The 20763-nt window shown below is 41.2% G+C and overlaps 2 protein-coding genes across 8 annotated transcripts in view; one reads left to right on the top strand and one right to left on the bottom strand.

The window, feature by feature from the left end:
* Window positions 1-15750, top strand: part of SCYL3 (SCY1 like pseudokinase 3) — a 52635-nt gene extending 36885 nt beyond the window's left edge. For 3 of the 4 annotated variants that reach the window (XM_004706742.2, XM_045297887.1, XM_045297888.1), the window contains 8 exons: window positions 46-157; window positions 1838-1915; window positions 6739-6878; window positions 8012-8196; window positions 10543-10714; window positions 12632-12790; window positions 13917-14599; window positions 15070-15750. In XM_004706742.2, coding sequence (XP_004706799.1) covers window positions 46-157; window positions 1838-1915; window positions 6739-6878; window positions 8012-8196; window positions 10543-10714; window positions 12632-12790; window positions 13917-14599; window positions 15070-15129 — 1589 coding nt within the window. In that variant the 3' untranslated portion in view covers window positions 15130-15750. The remainder of the gene's footprint in view (window positions 1-45; window positions 158-1837; window positions 1916-6738; window positions 6879-8011; window positions 8197-10542; window positions 10715-12631; window positions 12791-13916; window positions 14600-15069) is intronic. The other variant, XM_045297889.1, reaches the window with a different exon arrangement.
* Window positions 13385-20763, bottom strand: part of CUNH1orf112 (chromosome unknown C1orf112 homolog) — a 56595-nt gene continuing 49216 nt past the window's right edge. For 3 of the 4 annotated variants that reach the window (XM_045297884.1, XM_030887775.2, XM_045297886.1), the window contains 4 exons: window positions 19396-19500; window positions 18541-18621; window positions 16823-16942; window positions 15741-16055 (listed from right to left, as the gene is read on the bottom strand). In XM_045297884.1, the coding sequence (XP_045153819.1) occupies window positions 15855-16055; window positions 16823-16942; window positions 18541-18621; window positions 19396-19500 (507 nt within the window). In that variant the 3' untranslated portion in view covers window positions 15741-15854. Of the gene's footprint in view, window positions 15414-15740; window positions 16056-16822; window positions 16943-18540; window positions 18622-19395; window positions 19501-20763 lie in introns of those variants that run through there. The other variant, XM_045297885.1, reaches the window with a different exon arrangement.

Raw genomic sequence — 20763 nt, 5'->3', positions numbered from 1 at the left:
CAGAGGGAGGAGACATTGGAAACTAACTGTTGCTCTGGATTTCAGTTACAGCGGATCTTCTCTCCAGCTTTCATCAGACCTTGCACTCAACTTTGCTAAACCCCATTGCAAATGATCGGCCAGCGCTCTGTACCCTACTCTCCCATGACTTCTTCAGGTGAGGGATCTGTGTGCCACGCCAGCTGCTGCCCCTGCTGCTGGCTCTCTTACACACTGTGTCCCGTCGGGTCTTGCTATTGATGATTAGGAGAGATTGAATCAGGTCTCCAGGAAAGAATAGAGGGAGGAATTAGGATACTTCTCAGAGCCCTGTCACAGGTAGGAAATGTAGAAATCCTTGATTTTCATGGAGATCAGGTGTAGGAATTATAGCCAGATTCATTAGGGCTTCTTATTATGAGGAAACAAGGCTGGATCCAGGGATCTATAGCAGTATATTAATTGAGAAAATCAATAAACAGCACTTTTCCCTTCATGGGAACCCTTGGTGGCCTCAGGGTTACAAGCTGGGCTGGGATCCGTAAACTCACAGGGGCTTACCCTGTCCTGTAGCATTTCTATGAGTTAGTATTGAGACGGTGACAGTAAGTTTTTTTGTTTACTTTTATTTTTCCCGTTTCCATCTTTTTTATTGAATTCTTTTACTGTAAATTGGGTGGTGGGTTTACATTTCAGAACATTAACTCTTGAGTATTACAGTTATGAGTTTGTATTGTTGAACTTGTTCTTGTTGGGGGAAATGAGCCGAGTTAGGTCTGTGCTTGTGTAAATGAACCGTTCCTGTGCTGCTGGGCCAGAGGGAAATGGGTGTAGACAGACAGAGACCCCGAGGGTCAGCTGTGCTTCTGGGGATGTTGCCAGGCGAGGCTGGTATATGCAGCCCCAGCCCCAGGCAACGGTCCACATCTGTGTGAGCTGAGAGTGCCAGGTTGAGTCTCACATAACCCTGCCTCCTTGAAGAAATAACTGACAGCAGGAAAAAATGCAGACATTCCTGGGACTTGTAGAAGAAATTCCTCATTCCATATCTCCTTTGAACATTTTACTGCAAAGAGGTGAGGAGTGAGCTGTTTGTAATGGTAATCATGGCATTTTTCCCAGGCTATAGGCTTTGTGACCCCCATCAATTACAACCAAAAATGTGCTTGTAAATGGGCTATTGGACCATGAAGCATGTTATATAGCAGTGGTCCTCAACCTTTCTAATGCCGCGACCCTTTAACACAGTTTCTCATGTTGTGGTGACCCCCCAACCATAAAATTATTCTTGTTGCTACTTCATGACTACAATTTTACTACTGTTATAAATCGGGTGACTCCTGTGAAAGGGTCGTTCAACCCCCAAAGGGGTTGCGACCCATAGGTTGAGAACCGCTGTTATAGAATACATATGCTTTTAAACTCTCAATGTCATCACAGATTCCATTTTGATAAGAGAGAACTTCCAAAAGTTCATGGAAATTTTCTGTTACCTTTCAAATCCCTATGTCCACGAACTTTTTGATGCCCCCTCATATTAGATTCCTGGTGGGCTTTACCAAGGAGTCCTGGAGCAGAGGATAGTTTTTGGCTACTAACTGAGGGGAAAAGATGAAGCAGTCTTCTCCCATAACAATAGACAGCCATGGAAACCTATAAAACAAAACCACATTGTAGTTGTAGGTCACAGCAGTTTACTGTGACCTACAATGTTGCTTTGTTTTGTAACATTTGTCTCATAAGCTATTTAGTTACTTAGAAAATTTTAAATTATAGCTTTTGTTGAGAATTATGTAAATTAAAATTTAAATATTTCACATGCCTTTTCTAATTGATCATGCATTTTTTTACCATTTAGAAATGATTTTCTAGAAATTGTGAATTTTTTGAAAAGTTTAACATTGAAGAGTGAAGAAGAAAAAACTGAATTTTTCAAGTAAGTTTAGAAAATTAAGACCTTAAATTTAATTACTTGAGTAAGTAATGAGAAGAAGATATTCTGGAGAAGATGAGTCAGATGTTTGATGCAACAAAGTTTATGAACCGTTTCATGTGTGTTGGCTTGAGATCTCTGGAGGGAGAAACATGCAGACTGCTAGTGGGAGGTGTATAGAGGGCATCCTGCCCACATTGGATGGGGAAGGAGGGGCAACACTAATGGAGAGAGGCACAAAGGCAAGACACAGTGTGTTGTCTTGAGCCTCTTGTATGAGGGTATGTGAACGGTGGATTTCATGCACTAAAACCATCCAAGGGAGAAAGCAGCTTTGAAATGATTAGATTCCCTCTTTCTGTAGATGACTGCTATGTGTGGAGGGGACAGGCTTGGGTTGGCTAGAATACTGTGGCAATTCAGGCAGTCAGTGGGAGGCCTCCACATTGTTGGTAGAAAGGAGGCTAGAGCCACTGCTGCAAGATAAATTGAGCAAGTCTTAGTGGTCACCATGAAAAGCAATCCAGAGTACTGGAGTGAGGGCGGACCTGCTGTGCCTGGAAAAGGGTGAATTCTTATTGAGTGTGCTGTGGTGGAAATGTCTGTGGGACTTTAAAGATGATCATGGGCATTTGGACAAATGTCTCTGAAACTCAGGGGAAGTCTTAATGCTAATGGTGAATATTAGTGACCTTAGCCTAAAGGTGGTGAAAATTTCCCAGAGAAAATGGGTAGCCTGGGTCAGTGGGCCCAGGCTGGAGCATTGGGGCACCCCATCTTGCAAGGGCATGAGTGTAGGGATGAGTAAGAGAAAGTACTAGTGGTTAGAGATTTCAGAGAAGGGCAGGAACATAGTGGTGCTCTCAAAGGAGTAGAGAATTTGAGAAAGAGAAGAGTAACCAGGAAAATCATGGAACTCAGCAAGAGCAGTGTTAGTAGAGTGAGTCGGATTCTTGCAGCTCACCCGATTTAAGTGCCCAGAGGCACCCACTCAGCCAGTAAGACTTGACACAAAGGTGCAAAGCACTACCTCTAAAGGCTCCACACCTACGAGGAACCTCACTCTCGAACCTCACTCTCGGCAAGCAGCCTGCCTGCAGGTGCTCGGCTTTCTTGCTCTGAGGCTGGGAAGTCCACAATGTCACCTTCCCTGTCTCCTGATTCTGCTGCTGCCCCTGCTCACCATCCTTACCATTCCCAGTGTCACACTTCTCTGACTGCTCAATTGAAGGGGTTCCAAAAGAGGATACACTCCACCCCTAGCTCTTCTTTCTTTTTTAAAAATCATTTTATAGGGAGTGCTTACATATATAAATAACACTCCATAGTTCAATCACATCAAGCAGCATTGTACGATTGCTACCATATCCAGCAGTATTGTACAATTAAAAAAAAACATTTGCAAATGTTTCAAAGCATTCTTTCTTCTTGGGCTCCGTGATATCAGTTCTCCTTTATCCCCTATCTCCCCCTCCCCTGCAGGAACCCTTGTTTTCATTTCTTTTAAAACCTTATACCATCCAGTATACCCATTTACATATAAGTCTGTTGTCTGCTCTCCTCAAATGGGGTTATACAGTCATCAGTTCTATTAGCTGCTCCCCCTTTCCTACCTCATCCCACCTCACTTCCCTTTCCCTCAGGGAACCATTACTCCTGCTACTCTTTCTGAAGGGTTATCTATCTTGGTTTTCATGTACCAATTGTCTTAATTATACACGTGAATATACACAGATCTAACAAGATTCATGAGGTAAAACAAAAAACCTTAATAGTATGAGGAGGAAATATTAAAGAGCTAGAGGATAGTTAAATGTTTCATCAGTGCTCTACTACACCCTGGATTTATCATCCCTTCCATGTGGCCCTTCTGAGAAAGAATGTCTTAATTTTCCTACAGGTGGGTTTTGGGTCTCTACTACATCCCCACTCCTTCACATCAATTTGGTTGCTTGTTTTTGAACTTCTGATACCTTTCCCATCGACACCTCATGATCACACAACTTAGAGGTGAGAAGCATTATTACTACAGGAGAAAATAGAGTCTAGGATATAAGAGTCTGAGCATGTCCGAGGCTGGAGGGAAAGGTTTTAGTGAGTAGAGGGAACAATCGAAGTCTCCATTCACATGGGGTAGGCGGGGAGGGTTTGATACTAGAAGAGAAGGAATGTTGGAACAGTGAGCTGGAAAGGAAGTTGGAATGAATACAGATGTAGGCCTGAAAGGAACAACACATGATGTGGTCCTAATTAGTACCTCGGGAGCCCTGGTAGCATCATAGTGGTTATCAGTTGGGCTGCTAACTGCAAGATCAGCAGTTTGAAACCATTAGCTGCTTTATGGGAGAAAGACATCTTTCTACTCCCATAATGAGCTAGTCTTGGAAACCCAGTTCTATCTTGTCCTGTAGGGTCACTGTGTTAGTCTGGGCAGACTGGAGAAACAAATCCACAGAAACTCATGTATGTGAGAGTTTTATATAAAGGGTATGTGTACATTAAGAAAGCATCCCAACCCAGTGCTGTCCAAGCCCATAAGTCCAACATTAGCCCATATACACCAATCTACAAAATCCTCCTCAATCTCACAAAACACACAATGATGCTGACTGCAAGAGGAAAGCATAATCAGTGAGCGAATAAGCATCTCAGCGCTGGCAGGGGTGTCTACGCAACTGCTCCAGCACCCAGGGCTGAATCAGGGTAGGTCCATGTAGCTTCTCAGGGATGTCTCACAGGAAGTGAGCCTTCCCAGCTGAAGCAGGGAACTGGCTAAGGTAGCTGCACCCTGGTCCGACCATCAGAGAGCAAGAGACCCGAGAACTAGAAAGGCGAGGTTCACTGAGCCATTTATCCCTCCACCCTTCAATTAACCCCACATGTATTTATCAGCCAGGTTGGCACAAAACTCTGTCACCATGAGTTGCCATCAACTTAATGGTAGTGAGTTTGGTTTTTTTAATGTATCTAGTTCTGAACAGTTTTTATTTTATGTATGTGTTATACTTGAGGGGGTGTAACAAAGTTCATGGAAAAATAGAACTTAAAAAATGAACTTTTTCCCACTAGTTTTTAGAAGATCTCTTATACATAGATGCACATCCTGACACCCTCCTTGCCTCACTACACCCTCCTTTCCTCACTATACCCTCCTCCTCCTTTGTTGATTATCTTCTAACGACATCTCATATTTACTACAATAGTAAGAAATCTGACAACTTTGTGCATCTAACAGTGCACATTTGGCAGTATTGGAAATTACGCAGGCTGTGATGGTTAAGGTGTGTGTCAGGTTGTCTGGATCATGATTCTCAATGGTTTGGCAGTTATGCAATGATGTCATTTGGTAATTATATAATGACATTATCCCTTCTTTTGTGATCTGATGTAGTCAGCTTCCATTTTTACGTAATCCTGATTATTGCCTAAGGACCCAGTTTTTGGAACCTAACCATGTCAGTAAGTGAGAAGGGTGTGTGTGTGTGTGAGAGAGAGAGAGAGAGAGAAAATAATCTACCACATTTATATTTGAGAAAATAACTTATTGATGAGAAAGTCTTATTACAGGGGAAAAAAACCATTTGCTATGAATAAAAAGCAGTTTGTTAAAACATTTTCAAACTTGAAATTGAGGTTTTACAAGAGGGGGACTCAAAAAGTTTGTAGAAAAATGGAGTGAAGAGATTATGGAATTTTCCATTAACTTTTTGAAACCTACTTATATGTATCAGGGATACAAAATGAAACCTGGAATCCCCGCCCCGCCAAGCCATGTAATTAGATTTTTATTTTTATTTTTTAACAAACAACCCTATCACCTTCAAAATACTCTCCATTACACTGAATACATTTGTCAAATCTGCGATTCCATTCATTCTTGGCAGCGTTTTTCAAACTCACCTGTTTGGAGGGCTGAAAGCACCTCCCTCATTTTTTTCTTCCCCTCTTCTACATGTCCTTTCATGTCCCTCTTCATTTGCGGAAACAACAAGAAGTCACAGGGAGCAAGGTCAGGTGAGTAAGGTGTGTGGGGCAAGAGAGGCATGCTGTTTTTTTGCCCAAAGCTGACACACTGAGATGACTGCGTGAGCAGATGCATTGTCGTGGTGGCAAAACCAGTCCCCCGTTTGCCACAAATATGGCCTCTTCTGTCACACACTGTTAAGCAATCTTTTCAGAACCCCTAAATAGAAAGCTTGATTAATAGTCAACCTGGTGGAACGAACTCCAAATGCACGCGTTGACATTTTCATCCATTCAGAAAGTTGACGAATGTCCAGAACGAGATTTGTCATCAATTGACATTTCATCTTTTTTGAAACGAGAAAAGCACTCACATACTTGAGTTTTCCCTATAGTGCTGACCTTGTAAGCTGTGTTCAACATTTCAACAGTTTCTGTGGCATTTTCCCCAAGTAGGAAACAATTTCACAGCTGCTTCTTTTAAATCAGCCATCACAAAAAACAAAGTTCAAGTGAAACTGCTTTTATGAAAAAATTCACTGTGACCAGAGAGAACCTTCCCAGGTGACACCCCTGGGTGCACTAACGCAGAGCAAGTTGTCTGATGTTGATGCTCACTTATCGGGAAAAACGGGTACTAAGAAAGCTCTGCTCCGCCCAGTGCAATTCCAGATTTTTTGGGGTACCTCCTCGTGTGTTAACTAAATTAGCCTTGGCTCACACCTTCTGTGCTTTTTTTGAATGCCTGAGGCAGAACTGTTTAGTTCCTTAACCTAATTTCAAAATGCATCACATTGGTAGAAGTGGAAGTAGACAGTGTGTAAACCTGAGCAATTTCCCCAGCCTGCCTTCTCTGCCCTCAGATTTCTGCTGGATCGAGTCAGCTGCTTGTCAGAGGAATTAATAGCCTCAAGGCTGGTACCGCTTCTGCTTAATCAGTTGGTGTTTGCAGAACCAGTAGCTGTTAAGAGTTTTCTTCCTTATCTGCTTGGTCCCAAAAAAGGTGAATTTTCTCTTCAAAGTATTATTGTAATTAACTCGTTTGTCAATTATTAGTCTATATTCAAGCAGATTGAATTTACTCCAGGGCGTGGTTAGAAAATAAAGATTGGCTCCTGAATAATTATTGACTTTAAACTGATAGCATAGTCACCGGATAAAGATGGAACACCATCCTGGAGAATCAGATGTATAATAATGACATGTGGACTTGAAAATTAAATGCATGTGGAGTGTAAGAACAAACATACATCATACTTGGGGAGATGATTTAGGATGGGGTGCTCCCAACAGCCCACTAGCAGTCAGCCAATTTTCCAGTGAGTGGAAAGATTGTAAAGCACCAAGATTGTTTCAGTTACCAGGCCTGCAGTTTTTTTCTGAATGTGAAATGATTGGTACTTTGGAACTTGCAGAAAATGCAAAGTTAATATGTTACTGTAGAGTTTATAGGTGTAAGGTGCGTGGTATAGTACTGCAGTTGGAAATTATTTTCTTAGATCCCAGTCCACCCGACCAGTGCTAGAGGCAAGTTTTAAAATATAGAATGTTACTTGGGCTTCTTGGATGCCGTTCCCATCAGCCTTGTGTTTTCTTCTGTCTGTAACCTCACTTCCACTCAGTCAGTCTTAGGTAAAGGCGTCTCAGAATTCCCCAGGGAGATTTCTCAAATCATCTAATAAACTGGATCCACAGTTTTGGGGACAGAGTTATGTCTTTGGGGATATGGGTGTGTCTTTTTTTAATCCCCCAAAGACTAATAACCAGAAAGGACTGCTCGGCACCAAGGCCCCATTGTAGCAGTGAACACCCAGTTTTTGAAAGTAAAATTCTAACAATATCAGTGTCCTTACTTAGTGTGATTAAACATTTGTTATTGAGTCAAGTGTATTAAAATACAAACTTTACAGTGCATTGAATGATCTTTGAAGATCATTTCCACAAGACAGTGTTACTGATGAGATAATTAAGCCTTGAGTAATTCCAGGAAAACAAGAGGACTGTCCTTGGTGTGAGGAGTAGGAATGTAGAAGATTCGCTGTGGAACGTTCTGGACTGTGTGACTTAGTCTGAGTGCTCCTTTCACTGACATAACTGACACTTTCCTCATGTGTAACCTGTGATTTCTTTGGGTAGATACCGTGCAGGGAGAAACTCCCTGCTTGCTGTCGCTGGCACTGTTCCAGTCTCGGGTGATCCCTGTGCTTCTGCAGCTGTTTGAGGTTCACGAGGAGCACGTGCGGATGGTGCTGCTGTCTCACATTGAGGCTTACGTGGAGCACTTCACGCAGGAGCAGCTGAGGAAAGTCGTCTTGCCACAGGTCAGGGGCAGGCCCTCCAGGGAAGCATGAGGATGGGGTGCAGAGGATATGCTGGAGGCTGAGCAGAAGGATTCGGAGTATTCCGATAGGAGCTTAGGCCCTGAGGCCACAGTCAGTTGAAAGTCGGCTGGAATACCAAGGGCTGCTATCCAAACTGTTTCCATTTAGTTGCACGAGGAAATGAATGACAGTGACACCTCAGTTGTTCAGCAGCTCTAAGCGTGAACCTTCCACTACTCCAGCAGCAAAGTTTGAAAAACATCTGCTTGGTGTTCATAACTTTGCTGGATAGTCAAATTGAAAATCCAATTTGAAAAATCATGTATGAAACAAGAGCAAGTCACTAGTTGCATCTCGCTACAGACACAAAGGAGTGACACTTCAGTCTAAGTGCCACTCTTGCTCAGACAACATATAATGTTTGTATGTTAAAATATTCATCATGCCTTTTTTTGGTGGGGAGGGGACCTTATTTGCATAAACTAGAGTAACAGTGTCCCGAAAGAAAGGCAGTGATAGCAGTAGTAAAGCCACGAGAAAAACTGAAAACCACAATAGTTTTGTCAGTGCAACATTTGAATCAGATCAGCCTGTCTGATTTGGCTACTGAGTATAGCTAAGTTGACGTTATCATCAGTTTTAAGGGGGAAAAACTGATTAAAGTGGCCAGTGTATCGAAAGGTATGAAATTGTTAACCACAAAACGAACCCAGGCTCTAAAAGGTTGAAAAGTGCTGTGAGTTTGGAGAAATCAAAACAACTGGACGGCAATAGTGTATCCAGGACACCGATGTGTGAGGCTGAAAGCCGCCTCCATGATTTGAAGTCCTGGAAAATGAACTCATAAGGGTAATTTAGGGGCCTCAGAACCAATCACTTGGTGTTAATTATTATGGGAAAAATATGTTCTGTTCTCAAACACTTCAATGTTTCAACACGAATGCGTAATGAATTGAGTTCAACAACTGAGGTCTCACTGTATTTATATTTGATCTTAACCTCAGAGAAACTAATTGTTAGCTAATCTCTGGAGGGTAGTGAACAAGAATCACTGGTGCAATACTTTGGAAACCTAATCTGCAAGAATGTATTTGCTTATGGCATGATGTAATTCAACTGAAATTGAGAGAGAAAAAACCCAAATAAAATGATTAAAAATTTAAAAAAAGAACAGCCAAGTATAAAAATTTTGTAGTCCGAGCAAACTGGGAAACACTTCACAGTCCTGGCTACTGTGGGAGTGTTTCCTAGGGATAAATCTACTAATAAATCTGTCCAAAAAAAGAAAAAGAAATTGAGAGAGAGAAAAAAACAAACCCCCAACCAACCCACTGCCATTGAGTCAATTCCAACCCACAGTGGCCCTTTAGGACAGAGCACAACTGCTTTGTAGGGTTTCATAGGGTACAACTTCTGTAAAAACAAACTGCCACTTCTTTTCTCTGGCAGAATGCTGCTGGTGGGTTTGAATGGCCAATCTTTTCAGTTAGCAGTCTTGTCCAGGAAGCCAGTACATTAATTGCCCACTCAAGGGCTCCAGGTTTTAAACTCACTCTCACTTATAGCGACCCTATAGGACAGAGTAAAACTGCCCCTATTGGTTTCTGAGACGGTGGGAGTAGAAAGCCTCATCTTTCTCCCTGGAAGCTGCTGGTGGTTTTGAATTGCTGACCTTGAAGATCGCAGCCCAATGCATAACCACTAAGTCACTACTAGGTTTTAAAATATTTTGTCAATTAACATGGGATCTTAAAATAACCTAAAAGACTAGTTTTATGCTTAGTTTAGTGCTTCCTTACTGCTGGGGTTCTAGAGTGTGTAACACCCTTCCTATTTTCAAGAGCTCAAAAGTAGACATTTCAGTATCTGCTGCTGTATAAACCCATCCAAAACATAGATCTTAAAACAAGTTTTTTATTCTCATTCTCTTGGTTGACTGGGCTCAGGTTGTCAGCTGAGACCTAAAGCTAAGAAAAAGTAGTTCACCTGAGCAAGCACATTGTGATGCTGCCCACTGCTTTGTTGAGAGCAGTGTTTCCTGAGAGTGGGCGGTACCACTGGGGGGTGTGGGTGGGGGGTGCAAAAGCAGATGCCTACATTTTTTAATTGCTGGAGGGTGGGGGTGGGGGTAGGGACTGAGGTTATCCCCATTTCAGGAAAAAAAAATTTAGCTTTAGCCCATAATCCAGGATAAAGTAAGTATCTTAAGTATCTGCTTTTGCAAGCCTGATGGATCACTCCATCGTCCTCCAGGGGGCGGTGTCATCCACTTCAGAAACACTTTTCGGAGGGAGAAAATTATAGGGAATGCGGTTGGCTCTTACTTACAATCTGATTCCCCTCTAGGTATTACTGGGCCTGCGGGATACCAGCAATTCCATTGTGGTGATTACTCTCCATAGCCTGGCAGTGCTGGTCTCTCTACTTGGACCAGAGGTAGTTGTGGGAGGAGAAAGAACAAAGATCTTCAAACGTACTGCCCCAAGTTTTACTAAAACTACTGACCTTTCCCCAGAAGGTAAGAATGATTGAAAGCTCTAGTTTTTAAGTGTTGTTTAAACTTTAGATTTTTCAAATTATACAAGTCATAGCAGGTGGGCTACATTCAGTCAAATGAGAAGCATTAAGGAAAGTTTTCCTATCCTCTCTCTCCCTAGGAACAATTACACTAGTTTTCTCTCTCTTTAAGCTCAAAATATAATACAGATGTATGTTTGTACATGCAAGAAAGCTTCAAAAAAAATCAATGGAAAAATTATCTTTTTAATTCCAAAAAGTTCATCAACTTTTGAAGCCCCTTTATATAGAGCATTCATTTTTGTGTTTTAAGAAAATATTTTTGTTTTCATGTAGTAACTTATCAGTCTTGTCAATACATCAGTACATAGAAATCTAGCTCACCTTTTGATAGCTGCCTGATATGTCATTGAATGTAATTCATTTAGCAGTGGGTGTGCATTGTGGGCATATAGGCTATCAGTAACCCTCACGGGTGGCCCATTGGGTAAAATACCAAAAGGTTGGCAGTTCAAACTCACCAGCTCCATGGGAGAAAGATGTGGCAGTTGGCTTTTGTAAAGATTTATAGCCTTGGAAATGATGGGGCAGTTCTGCTCTGTTCTATAGTGTTGCTGTGAGGTGGAATCAATAGCAGTGAGTTTTGTTTTTGGTACAGGCTATAGAAGCAAGGAATAAGAATTCTGTACCACTAACCTCATTGCATCTTTATTTTGCTGTGTAATTTGAATAAAACTTGTTTGTTTTTTTAAGGGGAGAGCACGAACGCTTTATAAGAAAAACTTGTATTTCTTATAAAGCTTTATATAGCTTTTTTCTAATTTTGGTGCCCAGAGAATTTTTAAGATAACTGGCTTCCTAGAGTTTTGAAAAATGTTCCAATTTTTTCATGGTGTTAATGAAAAGTGCGGTTCCGAGGAATTTGAAAAGGATAAAGGCTCTCACCTCAGCTTCCGCCAGGAAACACCCGTTTGTTATTAATTCTCCTAGCAGATTGCACCAAATAGTAAATGAGAGCTCTTTAAACACACCAGAACTTTCTTGGGGGTGGGAAATGGGTGGGAGAAGTGTCAGTCTTAGGGCTTATTCAGGGTTCCTTTACATGCAGAATTAACAAAAGCTTCTGCACCTAACCTCCTTTATTTATTGGATGGAATATTCTATACTGAAGATACTCATTTACATCTGCCTGAATTACACAATAATCGTTATAAGAAACCCCAAAAGGCACCACACATCACAGCAGCAGTGGAAGATTTTTTGGTTAGCTTTCTGAAGACAATTTATAAGAGATTATAAATGTAATCCCACTGACTCTTGAGTGTGGTTCTTCCTGAAAGAGACGGGTGAGGCATGGGTGCAGCCCACATAACAGCTTACTACAGCCTCTTCGGAAGGACATGGGGCATTGCTGAGATTGGGCCTCTCACACCTTTATTCTTAAAGGGAATGAAAATGGGAGCCAGCTAAAAGCTCTAACTTTCACAGCTAGATATCCTAAAAGTTACCTGTCTCATCCAACCCTTTCCGGCCTGCTTGGGTCCCCTCTGTTCCAGCACATGGGCACTCAGCCTGGGCTTAAGCACCGCTAAGAGCAGGCAGTCCATTTCATAAGGAGGTTGTTTCTTCATATTTTGAAAGATGCTCTCTACAGTTTGTTTTTTGGGTTGTTTTTTTAAAGATCATTTTATTAGGGGCTCCTACAACTTTTTAACCATCCATACATCAATTGTATCAAGTATATTGGTACATATGTTGCCATCATTTTCTATTTGAGCCCTTGGTATCAGCTTCTCTACAGCTTTTTCATCTGTGTTAACTACTTCCATTTTCCAAAGTCATTCTCATGCACCACGTGATAGTGATGTAGCACTATACTTTCTGTCCTCTTCACTCTGGGGTTTTTATTCACCTTCAGATTCTCCCATGCACGTCGCCTGCAGCCAGCACAGTCACATCGCGCCAGTCTTGGAGAATCCTTCCTCTAGCCTTTTCCCTAAATGTTTCTTTTCTGGCAACATGCCCGTCAGCAAGACGTTCATACAGCAAGATTACTACAATACCCTTTTACAGAAAGGTAGAAATACAACATTTGTATGGCTTTTCTGTTGCTTGCATGAATGTTTTCTTGAGTGATAATTTAAAAATTGAGGGCATTTGGGTAGTTTGATATTTTTTGTATCATACATACATCTAAACCTGTGAGAGAGAGGAAGAACTCTGGGGACTGCCTTGTTTTTCTGGGGCTTGCAAATTTTCTGCCTTCAACATGCCACTTTTATTTGTTAGTGGAAAATATTCCCATTTTCCTTCTCTGACAGGTTCCAGCTCTTGCAGGTTTTCCTGGATACAATTGTATGGTCAGCACTGGGCTTGCTCATGTTTCCCTGGATAGTTGGGTACATACCAACTCTCCCCATAACTGGTGAGAAGAGTGTTGACAGTTCTTGAATCCCTTTTTAAACCAGATACTTTACTTTGGAGCTTATGATACTTCAGTGCAACATTTTTCAATTCATACTAAGCCACAGTAATCCTGGATGATATTAACAGGTCTGTCATGAAAAGAGGAGCCTTGGTGGCATAGTTGTTACAAGTTGGGGTACTAACTGCAAGGTCAGCTTTCTACTCCTGCATTAGAGTCGCAGTCTCAGAAACTCACAGGGGCAGTTGTATCCTGTCCTACAGGGTCAGAAATCACTTTGAAGCCAGTGGTTTTCATGGCTGTTTTTTGTTTGTTTGTTCCATTTTGGTTGTGAAGAGTTCTGTGGGTAAGGGTAGGGAAATGTCGGTATCAGCTTCTTGAGTATATTGCACAAGATTTCTGAATGCCACAGTTACACTTAAGGAAATCCTCTTTTAAACTAGGATGTGTTGGGGTAGGAAAATATTTGCATACATAATACTTTTGCAGTGTACTGGTAATGAACATCTTGAGGGGGAAAAGTGTCTGGCTTAGAACATGTTTCATATTTGCTTTATAGACAATAATCAGCAAACACTAAGTTGGAGTAATTAGTAAAGAATTGAGTGCGTTGGTTATTACCTGGCATCTTTGATGCTGATTACACACTTCTGGGTTATTTTCCTCCAGTTTAAGTATGCATGGATATTTCTATTTCTTTAGCTTGATATTTAACCTTTCTCCAAATACACTGCTTGCTCTTAACCAACATTTTACAATTATTGCACATATTCCATAGGCAATCCATTTTCTCAACCTATTAAATTTGCCATGAACGGGATCTCAGATGTGAAAAATCCTTCAGAGGACAGTGAAAACACCCCATCAAATCCCCAAAAGTCTGAAGAGTGGCCTGATTGGAACGAGCCTGAGGAGCCTGACAATAAAACTGTCGACATACAGATGTGGCCACAGGAGCCACATGATACTGCAGAGTCCCCAGTCCCAGTGAAGGAGGAGACTTGGGATGACTTTGAGCACAGCAACTTCGAAATGGAAATAAGCCTCAGAGGCGGACTGCCAGCCACAACTGTTACCTCAGGGGAACAAAAGCCCATTCCTACTTTGCTTCCACCCACTGAAGAGTGTAGTCCTGTGAAAGTAAGCCTATCCCCAAGGACCAGCCTCATACAGAGCAGGGAGGGTGCAAACCAGAAGCCACCAAAAGCATCGACACAAGAACGGCCCTTTAAGGTTCCATCCGAACTTGGTTTAGGAGAAGAGTTTACCATTCAAGTAAAAAAGAAACCAGTGCAAGATCCTGAGTTGGACTGGTTTGCCGATATGATTCCAGAAATCAAGCCTTCAGCTGCTTTTCTTATTCTACCTGACCTGAGGGCCGAGATGATGGTTCCCAACAAGAATGATATCTCACCAGTGATGCCGTTTTCCTCAAAGTTTGCTGCAGCAGAAATTACTGAGGTGAGGATCTTTGTGCTGCTAGTTTAAGGATGACACGTCGGGGGGTGAGGTAGGGGGGGGCTGTCAGTTGCCATTTCATTTCATATGAGGGAAAAATTGGTTAAAATCATCAAGTTAAGCATAAAATGAAATCAGTTCTTACAAATGGTTATTTTTCCCTCCCCAGAAGAATGTAGTTGATCCTTGGGCTAAGTGGTGATGGTCCACTTGTTACATGAATAGCTTATTAATTTGGATGAAAGGAGGTTTAGCCAAGAATATGGTTTCATCAGACTGATTTTACTGAATTATGTGATCCTTGAAAGTTTGTTTTCCTACCATCTGGTTTTGCAATATTGGAACCAAAGTAATCCTTGCTACTTTCTAGTTAGTATGGGAACTGAGTTCGGCATCAAAGACAAGTGATTAGGCCCCTTTTCCCTTTGTGTTCTCATTTTCAGCGGGCTGGTCTGGTGTGCTTTTTGTTGCAGGGAGAGACTGGCGGCTGGGGTGAAGAAGGGGAGCTGAACTGGGAAGATAATAACTGGTGACAGCGGGTATGAATAAACTTTAGGGGGAAAATTTTTTTCTTCCATTAAATTAATACCTCAAAAGCAGGCTCTGAGGACAAAAAGACCCGAAGCAGCCTGTTTTCCCCATACCAGGAGCTTTGTCTTGTGTGTGCCAACTGAAGCAGAGGGCCTCAAGTGCTGGCTTTTGAAAAGCCCTCCAGGAGGCGGCTTCAGAAACTGGTCTCTAGGAGGAAGTCTGGGTGCGGTTGACTGACGCTAGTGGCTGTGGAAAGGCTGGATTTACTGCTTTTTCCAGGATGATTCTGGAAGTAAAAATAAAGATCAAATTTCAAGCTGGTTAGCTTAATATTGTGCCATTTATTTGAACAGAATAGTAAGCTCCATTAAATGTACTGAAAAAAATTTAACTATAAAGTATATAATTTTAAACTACTAAGATTTCCTTAGGCAGCTTATTTATTTGTTTACAGTTCTACTATCTGAGTGAAAGGTAGGTCCTGTGTGGATACCTGGGCAGTATCTAATTGGTCCACTTGTAGTACATTATTACATTGTACCAAAGTTCATAAAGAGGAATATTCCCAACTACCCTGTTCTCTAAATGTCAAATAAAGACTATTTTCACTAGATTCAACTTTACAAAAGTTGTTTATGTGCTTGTTAATGTACAGACATAATTACATCAGTATTTCATTTACATCATATACATACCATAGGTTGACAAGCATCCCAAACCCATACGTTCATGTTTTCCCCGTGAGCAAACAGCGTGTCAGCTCAGTGAGCCTTTCTTGGAGTGCCTCCATTTCCACGGGCAGCCAGTCCGGAGCAGGACACTTCTGGAGTAGTGCCTCAATCACCTCCAAGGCCCCAGTTGCTTTTTGTAATGCTGTCCTGTACTCTTCTTCTAATGGGAACGCACGACGGGCTCTTTTTGCACAAGGCTGCAAAATTGAGGCATGTGACAGGTATAATACCAACTCTAAAATGGTAAGAGGGCTGGACTATAGTAAAGCTTATCGGAACAAACTTATATTCCAATCCATTGCTTCCCCACCAGAGGACATTCCTACCTCCTCCAGGTCATGTGGAAAACTGTGAAGGCGTTTTTGGCCCACACACCCTCTGCCAACCACCTCAAAAAAGCACACAAGTAGTGTCTGTAACATACAGAAAAGGTGTCTGGCCTGACTATAAATGTTTCGCTTTGTAGATTTGAGGTCTAAAAGTTACATGTCTTAAAAACAAGTTACTGATGTTTATATAAGAATTGTAATTAAAACTCTTACGATTTCTAAAAGTACTGGTAGCATTCAGAACATTATTTTGAATATCCTTAGTTACGTAAAGTTTCTGCATCTTACTAGGTAGTAGGGTAGATGCTACATAAGGCAAAGCATTTAACCATTTAGAAGGTTTCCAAAACCACTCTCTGGGATACTAGAACTTTCCCAAAGGTCACAACAAATTATTTCAATTATGTGATCTATGATGTTCATAATTTAGTATTTAAAGTAGCCCCACCTCTATGTATTTTATAACCTTTAGAGAAGAAATGTGATTTTAAAAGAGCAGTGACAAGAAGTTCTACATGCATAGGTCTATTTTGAGTTCTTAGAAATTCACTCAGAAGGCCAGACCACAGTAATTTCCATTTTCATTATCACTAAGTAAGAAAAGCTGAATCTCCACGCTGCAAAGAAACCCTTACCTCTAAAGGTGACCACCTTGCTTCTTCCATAGTCCCTTTAACAAAGGGCTCCCAGAAAACACCTCTCTCCTGTTTCACACGCTCCACTCTGGCAGCTTCTGTTTCAGCTACAAGCCCGGTCTGCCACAAGTAAACAGAATTAATAATACTGTTCTCTAGATTTCAGATGTTCACAAAATGAAAAGGTCAAATAGTTTGTGTAAGTGCTGCATAATAAATCATTTTGCCTCAGACTGTGAATCAAGCAATCTCTGGAAGTTAGTTAGCTGGACTCAACTGGTAACTTTGGAGGTTGTTATTAAGAAACACTGTTCCTGTTTTATTGATGTAATTTGGATAAATGTCACCCAGCAGTGCTTTGCTCCTACAGAAAAGTTATACAATCCTCTTACTAGAGAGAAACATGACAATGTGCTACTCTTTTAATAGGAATCCCAGTGGTATAGTGGGTTGTGCAGCTGGGCTATTAATCACAAGGTCAGCAGTTCAAAAGACCACCAGCCGCTCTGAGGGAGAAAGATGAACCTTTCCATTCCCATAAAGATTTGTAGTCAACTCTAACCTTATAGTCTCTCTATGATTCATAATTGACTAGTTGGCAACGAAGGGGTTTATTTGTTTTGGCTAATTTTACAGATTAATAAATGCATATACTCTAACTTATATGTGTAATGTATATAATGTATATAAAAAGCTTACTGCCATCAAGTCAGTGGCAGTTTACAGGAACTGCACCCATAAGGTGCTAAGACTGTAACTCTTAACTGGAGTAGAAAGCCCACCTTTCTCCTAGAACCAGTACACAACCAGGGCTCCTTCTAGACTTAATATATCCTTATTTATATGCATTTGAATGGGTTGGGTTTAATCAGTCCATTGTTTTTAATATAGCCCAGTTTAATAATAGGGATATTATAAAAACAAAAAAATGAAGTTCCCTTAACCATAATTCACCATCTCCCAGAGTTCCAAATTCATGATTTAACAGTACTGTCAGTACTTTTACATGAACTTTTTTTTTTTCACATGAACTCTTAACTTACCTAACATGATAGCCCATACATTGCAAACAATGTACAAATGTGGGAGATGAGCTATTCAATATTTTGTTTTCAATTAAAGGGGAGGGGGGGGCTACTTTTAAAAAACAATATTGGAAAAATAGAGTTTAGACTAAAAATATTTATAGAAAAAGCCCTGCGTGATGTACCTGAGAGACAAGAAGCAGATGGTTCTATCACATTTGCCCTTCTGCAGATAGAGGAGCAGCCGTCATGGCTAGGGTTGATGGGGGCAGTGCTTCCCCACGCTGGCCATCTCACCCCAAGGTGCAGTGCAAGCACACCCCAACTGGCAGCCCATGTTCTATATCAACATTTAAAATGGGCTAATCCAGGGGTTCTCAACCTGTGGGACTCAACCCCGTTCTGTGAAATGACCCTTTCACAAGGGTCACCCAATTCATAACAGTAGCAAAATTACAGTGAAGAAGTAACAACAAAAATAATTTTATGGTTGAGGGGTCACAACATGAGGAACTGTATTAAAGGGTCGTGGCAATAGGAAGGTTGAGAACCACTATAATCACTGACAACACTGGGTGGTACCACAGTGAAGAGTTTAAAACATATTCCAGTTGGTCACAAACAATTTCTAAGGGAAAAAAATCTAATAAAGACAAAAACATGAGGCAGTACTACTTGATTAGAAATAAATACCTTTTCCAGAAAGGATACCACTTTGTTCTTAGTTTCTTCAGAACTGAGGCACTGTGGAACTATCTCTTCATGATTGGTTCCCTGTTAAAAGGTCAAGAAGACTAATTTTGATACATTTCAACAGTTTGCAAAGGCAAATGTAGGTTTAAGAGCTATCTTAATCAAAAAGCATTTTAAAGAAAAGTATATAGTGCCGGAGGGATCAATATCAAAAAGATCAAATTGTGGTTTTCAGGGTACTTTATAAGTATACAATATTAGCTCCTGTACAAGTCCAGGGTATGAAGTTTAATTATGTTAAGTCAGCCATACTAATTCCTCTAGAGCGCTCATGTGCACTGGCATGGCTGCAAAACTAGGAGTAAGACTGCAGGGGAAACCCATGCCAGATGTACCTTCTCTGCAGAACCAACAGGCTACATAACAAATTCAAGAGAAAACGTGTTATCACTCAAGTTAGAAGCGCTGTCTGGAAAACAGCCAGTGATACTGGACCTGGGTTGAAAACCTATTCCAGCCCTTGCTAACCAGAGGACCTTGGCAGTCATTTCAACTGTTTCTCTTAAAGCACGATTAGTCACGTAGCCCAGTGGTTCGAAGAGCACTGGGCTGCTAATGTAGAGGCTGGTGTAGTCCCCGCTGCTCTGTGGGAGACCGGCCTGGAGAGCTGCTCTCAAAGACAACAGCCTAGAAAACTCTCATGGGGTAAAATCTGTCACCTGGACTCCCCTGAGTTGAAAATGGCTTGAGGGTACCTAACAATAGCCACGTTCTCCCCAGCTAATAAATTCTACAAATAACAGACCAGCAGCTCAATGTTTTCGGAATCCTCATGGATTTGGTCCTAAAATTTACCTCAGCAAACTGAGTAAATGCCTCCAGCGAGTGTTGTTCTACCAGCCAGTTCCTGTCAGCTAGCAGTAATGCAAAAAGACAAGACAGATCGGGCAGAATTTTATCCTAAAAAGAACAAAATACAGAAAAACAAGCCTCAGTAAGATACATCCAATATTGCTATTGCTTTCTAGTTACCATATTCTGTCCCCGGGAACACATGACACACATTTTGTCCTTATATTTCTTCCAAGAATCATGGCCTAATTGCTTCTGGGAGCTACTAGCTCTCATTGTACCTGGAATTAAAGGATATAAATGAAAAGCAAACACAAAGAAAAACTACTCCAGCACAGAACTACTCACTTAGATGCAAATATTCCCCTGCTTGCTCCTCTGTTGCTTGATGTCACCCCCTCTCTACTTGTTAAACTCCTTTCTGGCCACTACAGGTTTCTTTTGTTCAAAATTATTTTATCGTGATTCTTGCATAAGGCAGTAGTCAGTTATATGCTCAAAAGACACAGCCTTTTAACCCCTCTGTTGGTATTTTTCATCTAAACTCTACCCTTTTGGCTCACTTCTTTTGTACTCATTAATGTTGACCAACCTCAGGGTACAATCTGGGTTCTCCTTCCCCCATCCACCCTATCCTTGAAATGCTCTCATTCAATGACCTTCGATTGCATGGCCACATCTAGTGGGTGAATCCCAATCTACATCTTATTTAACCCCTCAAGTATACTTTACTTTGCCCTTCTTAAAATACGTTACCATCAAAATATAATATCTGTGCTGATGACTTCTTAATTTTATATCCAACCGAGACGTCTTTCCCTGCATCCCAGATTCATATGTCCAAATGCCTACCCAGTATCACTTGAATCACATAAAGGCATATCAAACTGCGTGTCCAACACTGGACCACGATCCCTCCTCCCAATCAGTAATAATCCCCTCAGTCTTACCCATATCACCTAGTGACAAGTCCATTCTTCCAGTTGTATAGCACCCACGCCCCCAAAGAGGAGAGGCTCTGACTCTTCTATTTCAGATTCCTTAGGTCACCATGAGTCAAAATTGATGGCAATGGGTTTAGTATTGGTTTTGTATCTAATCCATCAGCAAATCCTATAGGCTTTATCCCTTCTGACACCAGTGCCCACCCTAACCCAAGCCACTATCACTTCTAGCCTGGATTTTTACAATGGCATTAAAATATTTGTTCAAGGGCATTTATAGAGGTCTAGATAAAGACATGTACATATTCAAATATATTTATATGAGAATGGGGAAATCTATGTGCATATATTTATAGGTTTAGTATTAAGGTAGCAGAAGGACATTGGGCCTCCACTCAAGTACTCCCTCAATGCAAAAATACTTTCT

This window comes from Echinops telfairi, unplaced genomic scaffold (genome assembly GCF_000313985.2).
Source record: "Echinops telfairi isolate 266 unplaced genomic scaffold, ASM31398v2 ScPeMD7_7424;HRSCAF=8462, whole genome shotgun sequence".
NCBI lineage: Eukaryota > Metazoa > Chordata > Mammalia > Afrosoricida > Tenrecidae > Echinops > Echinops telfairi.
Note: the sequence above shows the minus strand (reverse complement) of the source record. Positions and strands in the feature narration are given on the sequence as shown.